The sequence below is a fragment of the Nylanderia fulva genome, unplaced genomic scaffold, assembly GCF_048542155.1.
Source record: "Nylanderia fulva isolate GAGA-0341 unplaced genomic scaffold, ASM4854215v1 Scaffold166, whole genome shotgun sequence".
Taxonomy (NCBI): Eukaryota; Metazoa; Arthropoda; class Insecta; order Hymenoptera; family Formicidae; genus Nylanderia; species Nylanderia fulva.
Genome location: NW_028189901.1, coordinates 191254 through 198302, shown reverse-complemented (window position 1 = coordinate 198302; position 7049 = coordinate 191254). Strand labels below are relative to the sequence as shown.

Below are 7049 nucleotides of genomic sequence, written 5' to 3'. Positions count from 1 at the left end.
TGATAAAAATAACTGACCCGTTATATTCAACCATAGTTCTTCGCGATTGAACCATGCAATCGATTTGAGCAAGGTAGCTGTCCATAAGAATAAAAATGTATAATAAATAACTTGTAGTTACCTTGTTCGCTCTCTTGCTTGGATGTCTGTGGATCGCGAGACTTATTCTAACTTAATCTAAAGGTTAAATATTTATTTACATTTTTTGTAAGGGTGCGAGTTGCTCACTCGGTATGGGAGGGATCCTGGACGAACTGCTGCTGGACCATCGGATCTGCTGGGCTGGTGGTTTGCAGTGTCGGCGAAAGCTGGATCTCCGGACCGCGACCCTCCGTCGGTCGCAGGGTCACCACTCGACCTTGCCTTAACTGGTTGGGTCACCACACGACCTTGCCTTCACTGGCTGGGTCACTACTTGACCTTGCCTTAACTGGTTGTGTCACCACTCGACCTTGCCTTCACTGGCTGGGTCACTACTCGACCTTGCCTTAACTGGTTGGGTCACCACTCGACCTTGCCTTCACTGGTTGGGTCACTACTCGACCTTGCCTTAACTGGTTGGGTCACCACTCGACCTTGCCTTCACTGGCTGGGTCACTACTCGACCTTGCCTTAACTGGTTGGGTCACCACTCGACCTTGCCTTCACTGGTTGGGTCACTACTTGACCTTGCCTTAACTGGTTGGGTCACCACTCGACCTTGCCTTCACTGGCTGGGTCACTACTCGACCTTGCCTTAACTGGTTGGGTCACCACTCGACCTTGCCTTCACTGGCTGGGTCACTACTCGACCTTGCCTTCACTGGCTGGGTTACCACACGTTCAAGCACCCCGAATTGTGAGAGGCGAGAGGACTCACGTTAATCAAGCACCCCGAAGGGAACAGAAAACTGCTACGTCCACGTCGTTGTTCCTGAGTTACGCTAAAAGCAGTTTCTTAAGAAGTAATTAATGAGAAATAAAAAATAATGAGAAGTTTGTTGTAAGACTAATTTCGAGTATTAACAATAAAAACGTGGTATTTTTATTGTTAATGTATTGCAGAATCGTAAGCATGGGTTCTCAGTAAGAGAAATCGAAGAAATTGAATTTTGTCGATTACAGCGCCATCTATCTTGAATCGAGAACGTCATTGTACGTCTCCCTCGAAATGACGAAATTTTGATTGTAAACATTTTTTCGTAGTGTGCTTATTTTTCGAGTTATTTGGCTGCCTAAGTTAAAATGGGTCACCCTGTATATATATATATATATATATATATATATATATGTATATATATGTATATATATATATATATATGAATGTATGTATGTATGTATGTACGTGTATATATACGCAGGATGTCCTGCAACGTGATATTCACAGTAAAACTTTGTATCATTCGAAAAATAAAGATGATTTTAAAATTTGCAAGATTTTCTCTATCTATATATAAAAATTTTTTGCGATATTGTAATGACACCTCCTTCATTCTTATTCAATATTTATGGGATTCAATTGTTATAAATTTTTTTTACATTATATACATATTTTCTAAAAGTAACAATTTCTGAAATATAAAGCAGTCTCTTGCTTATTTTAAATAGTTGTTAGTAGTAGAAATATTATAGTAATAATAAGTAATAGTTACAATAGTACAATAGTAATACTAATAGTTATAAAGTTGCAGTAGTAACAAAAAAAAAGAAAAATATTTTCTCCCAGAACGATTTGCATGTGCGTTCTGGTTATTAAAAAAAGATATTTTATATCACAGACGATTTATTCGTCTGTTAGTTGCTTTAAAAATATCTTCTCCCAGAACGATTTGCATGTGCGTTCTGGTTATTAAAAAAAGATATTTTATATCACAGACGATTTATTCGTCTGTTAGTTGCTTTAAAAATATCTTCTCCCAGAACGATTTGCATGTGCGTTTTGGTTATTAAAAAAAGATATTTTATATCACAGACGATTTATTCGTCTGTTAGTTGCTTTAAAAATATCTTCTCCCAGAACGATTTGCATGTGCGTTCTGGTTATTAAAAAAAGATATTTTATATCAGAAACGATTTATTCGTCTGTTAGTTGCTTTAAAAATATCTTCTCCCAGAACGATTTGCATGTGCGTTTTGGTTATTAAAAAAAGATATTTTATATCACAGACGATTTATTCGTCTGTTAGTTGCTTTAAAAATATCTTCTCCCAGAACGATTTGCATGTGCGTTCTGGTTATTAAAAAAAGATATTTTATATCAGAGACGATTTATTCGTCTGTTAGTTGCTTCTAAAATATCTTCTCCCAAAACGATTTGCATATGCGTTCTGGAAGATATTTTATGTCAGACTTATTTATTCGTAAACTCCTTCTTTACATCAGATACGGTTTATGTATCCTCTGCTTAGTATAAAAATGAAACATTTATATTGAAACTTTATTGTATAATATAATATAGTTTGAATAAGATATAGATTTATAAACAAGAGACTGCATTTATTTTTCAAAAATCTTTTGATAATTATATAACTGATACATTTAATTTTTTTAACAATATTTTAACATTATTCTTTTTTGCAGGCGACGGATGCTGAAGAAAGAGAGACAAGAGGAAAATGACTCCAGGTATAGCACATCTAAGGATACTAACAATGAATCCATCGATAATCAGAAATCGGCGGAATTGCTATTTGATACAATGGATTCAAAAGTTAGTATCCAATCGTTAGTACCCGCGATGCAATGCCTGGAGTCAAATTCAAATACAGGTACGTGTAGTAAAAATGTCGAACTTTGCAAAGATAACAATCATTTTGTTATCGAAAATAGCCCTCTGGATATAAATAATATCCAGGAAAGCATGCCTCAAGGGCGTCGCATTGTCGACTTTTCTCATATGTGGAATGAACTTCAGAATTCATTCAATAATCATATGAAAGAAATAGAGTGCCAATTTAAAGATTGGCAAATTATAAAAACTAAAACCGAAGGCCAAGAGGAAAATGACTCTAGGAATAGCACATTAAAAAATACTAGCAAAAATCCATCGATTTTCAAAAATGGAATTATTCTCTGATACGATGGATTCAAAAGTTAGTATTCAAAAAGTGCAATGCTTAGAGTCAATTTCAAAAACAGATATGTGTAATGAAAATGACAAACTTTGCGAAGATAACAATCATTTTGTTATCAAGAATAGCCCTCTGGATATAAATAATATCCAGGAAAGCATGCCTCAAGGGCGTCAATTTTTCTCATATGTGGAATGAACTCCAGAGATCATTCAATAATCATATGAAAAAAATAGAGTGCCAATTTAAAGATTGGCAAGTCATAAAAACTAAAACCGAAGGCCAAGAGGAAAATAACTCTAGGAATAGCACATATAAGAATACTAGCAATGAATCCATCGATTTTCAAAAATCGGTGGAATTGGATTTCGATACAATAGATTCTAAAGTTAGTACTCAAAAAGTGCAATGTCTGGAGTCAATTTCTGAAACAGATATTTGTAATGAAGATATCGAACTTTGCGAAGATGATTATTTTGTTATCGAGAAAGGCTCTCTGGATATAAATCGTATCCAGGAAAGCTTGCCTGAAGGCCGTCGCATTGTCGACTTTTCTCATGTATGGAAAGAACTCCAGAGATTATTTAATAATCATATAAAAGGAATAGAGTGCCAATTTAAAGATTGGAAACTCATAAAAACTAAAACCGAAAAGTTTAAGACGCATTTTACTTTCAAATGCCAAATGTGCAATACTGAAGCCGAATTCTGGTCAGAACCCAAAGATCCGAAAATATTAAGCATTGATATGGCTGCTGCAATAAGAACTATTACAGTAGGAATTGGCTATGCCCAATTGAAAGAGCTGTGTGCAGCTATGAATATTCAATGTATGTCCGATAAAAGTTATATGCAAAATCGAGATATGTTAGTAGACGAGTTTGAGAAAACAGCCATGGAAAATATGAAAATGGCTGGCCAAACTGAAAAGCAACTGGCTCTCAAAAGGAACGATGTTATAAACGGTATTCCGTACATAACTGTAATAGCTGATGGTAGTTGGAGTAAAAGATCGTACGGCCACGCCTACGATTCTCTTTCCGGTGTTGGTACTTTAATTGGTTACCACACGAAAAAAGTTCTTTTTATCGGTATCCGCAATAAATATTGCACGATATGCGATGTAGCGGAACGAAACAGAATCGAACCAAAAAAGCATAAATGCTATAAAAATTTCGATCGTAACGCAAGCTCCACAAGTATGGAGAGCGATGCCATTGCAGAAGGCTTTAAAAGTAGCCTGGAAATGCATGGATTAATTTTTAGAACAGTTATTGCCGATGGCGATAGCAGCGTCTATCAGGCCATCATTGATAGCAGACCATATCGGGAACAAATGGTGACCGTGAAAAAAATAGAATGCACGAATCATTTGCTTCGCAATCTATGCAAAAAGCTGCAGGCGGTAGCAGGGACAACTCAGCCAAAAATGCATAGAAAGCGCGGTTTTGTCCAGCTACGAAATGTTGTAAAGAACAACATTATGAACATACGAACAGAAGTAATAGAAGCAATTGATTTACGAAATAAACAAGAGCAACCTCACCATGATAAAGCTAGAGAATTACAAAAAGATATATTAAACATTCCTAGTCATATATTTGGTGAACATAAACGATGTAAGGAACGCGGTCGTATATGTGACCTTGATGAAACGAAGAAAAATTATGTACCGTTTCTCAAATTACACGATCTTTACCAAAGAGTAGAAAAGGCTATAATATATTTAAGCGCTTATTCCGACGGTTTGTTGTACAAATACACCAACAATCCTGTAGAGTCGTTCAATTCGATAATCTGCAAAGAAATTGCTGGTAAGCGCATTAATTTTAGTAACCGAGGCTCTTACAATGCTAAAGTTGCGGGGGCAGTTTTGCAATATAATTCGAAATAAGATCTTACGGAAATGCATAAAAGCATGGATAAAAATGTTCCTCCTACTGTCGAGATTCTGGAAAAGCGACGACAAATTAAAGTTGCAAGAACTAGAGAATCTCGGAAAATTGATGGACGACAAAAATGTAAAAGAAAGTCAGGAACAGATTGTCATTACGGTCCGCAATCACAAAAACCTGATCTTCTACCCGAGGTTTTTGAACAACTTCTACAAAATCATTTGGAAAAGTTGTTTGAAAATGGGAAAAATTGGAAACAAATTGAACGTAATACAATAGAGCAAAGTGATTCAGATTTGTGGCATTCACTGAGACAGGAACTGTTGACGGCGTCTAATTTTGGAACTGTATGTCGCATGAGATTGACAACGTCTTGCGCCGCAACCGTAAAAAACATTTTATTTCCTCCCTCTATTGATACTGCGGCTATAAAATATGGCCGCGAAATGGAAAAAATTGCGAGAAAAGAATTGACCGTAACATTAAAAAAGGAGATAAAAATTTGCGGATTATTTATTGATATTAAAAATCCGTGTTTGGGTGCTTCTCCAGACGGACTCATAGATGAAGATGGTCTAGTAGAAATAAAATGTCCTTTATCAGCTGAGCATTTAACAGCGGAAGAGGCCATAAAAATATTGCCCCATTTGAAAGGCATCTTTGATAAGAAAAATCCAGATAAAATGAATCAAAATCACCGATTTTTCTATCAAATTCAAGGCCAGTTAAATATAACGCAGCGAGATTATTGTATTTTCGCTGTGTGGACGCCAAAAAGCTTGAAAATAGTACGTGTTAATAGGGACACTGTATTTTGGAGTAATCAAATGCTGCCCTTTTTAACACATTTCTATTACCATTGCATGCTTCCGGAAATCTTGGACAGTCGGCATAATCGACATATGCCAATTAGAAATCCAAGCTATATAATAGAAGCTCAACAAGAAGTAGCTAAAAAAAGAAAACAAACGAGTCTTCCACAGTGTAATGTAGAAGATAAAAATATTGCCAAAAAAAGAAATCAAATATTTCATCAATGGAAGCAACTGCTTTGAATGCAGAACAAGATGATTGCATCGTAGTTAGTTACTCAAAAAATACAGAACTAACAGAATGCGATATGGCAAAGCAAAAAGAATTTTTTGATAATTGGGTTGCTCCTTTTGATTCAGTAAAGGAAAATGTATTACCTTTAGATAGTCAAATAAATGACGAATCATTGGACCGATTTTTGCGCGTCATAAGAGAGAATTCTTGTTTTGAGACACAAAGTGTGCAATATTTGGAATATCCTCATATAATTGAAGCAAGTTGTAACGACAAAAGCTTACAAATTATTGGAGGAAATTGCAGTAATCACTGGCGATGTATTTCTTTTGACGGCACCAAGCTTCGAGTGTACGACAGTCTATCTGGCTGTACATACGAAACATTGAAGGCTAAAGAAATAAATTACATTCATCGCCGTTATCCACAAATAAATAAAAATAATATAATATTTGAAAACGTTCAAACACAACCTGATGGTATATGTTGTGGGATCTTTGCTGCCGCATTTGCTACAACTATAGCTTTAGGAGGAAATCCTTGTAATGAGACATATTCTGCTGATGTTAAACGTATGAGACAACATTTCTTAAAAATTATAGCAGAAAATAAACTGTCACCTTTTCCTAACTAATGAAAATTTATCATTATACTAGAAATGTGTAATTCTAATAAATATTGTTGCAAAAAAGTGTCTAATACAAATGTCTCATTTGCAAAAATCGGAGAGACGAAAAAAATACATATATTATGGTTGCGTTCTCACGGGAATGGGCGATGGAGGGGCCCATTTCATTCTATATATGCATAAAAATGTTTTGTATATTATATAATATTCTGTTATATTATATAAAAATATACAGCTGGTTATTTGAATATATTTGCTATTTTCTCAATTATTGATAAGAGGAGAAAAGCGAATTGTGCGTACTGCATACATTGTAATTTATAGAAAATTACAGGTAATATCAATATACGTACCATACACGTATGCTTATACCATACACAAATGTGTATATGTGTAGCGACTTATAAATAAATTCACCAGATCTTTAAA

At 35.2% G+C, this 7049-nt stretch overlaps 1 protein-coding gene across 1 annotated transcript; it reads left to right on the top strand.

Moving 5' to 3' along the window:
* Positions 1-2397: 2397 nt before the first annotated feature.
* LOC146723828 (uncharacterized) lies at positions 2398-6810 on the top strand. Its single transcript, XM_085481012.1, is given in 3 exon segments — positions 2398-2753; positions 3500-5952; positions 5955-6810. Coding segments are annotated over 3 exon segments (3312 nt in total). The 5' UTR covers positions 2398-2566; the 3' UTR covers positions 6627-6810.
* Positions 6811-7049: the final 239 nt, after the last annotated feature.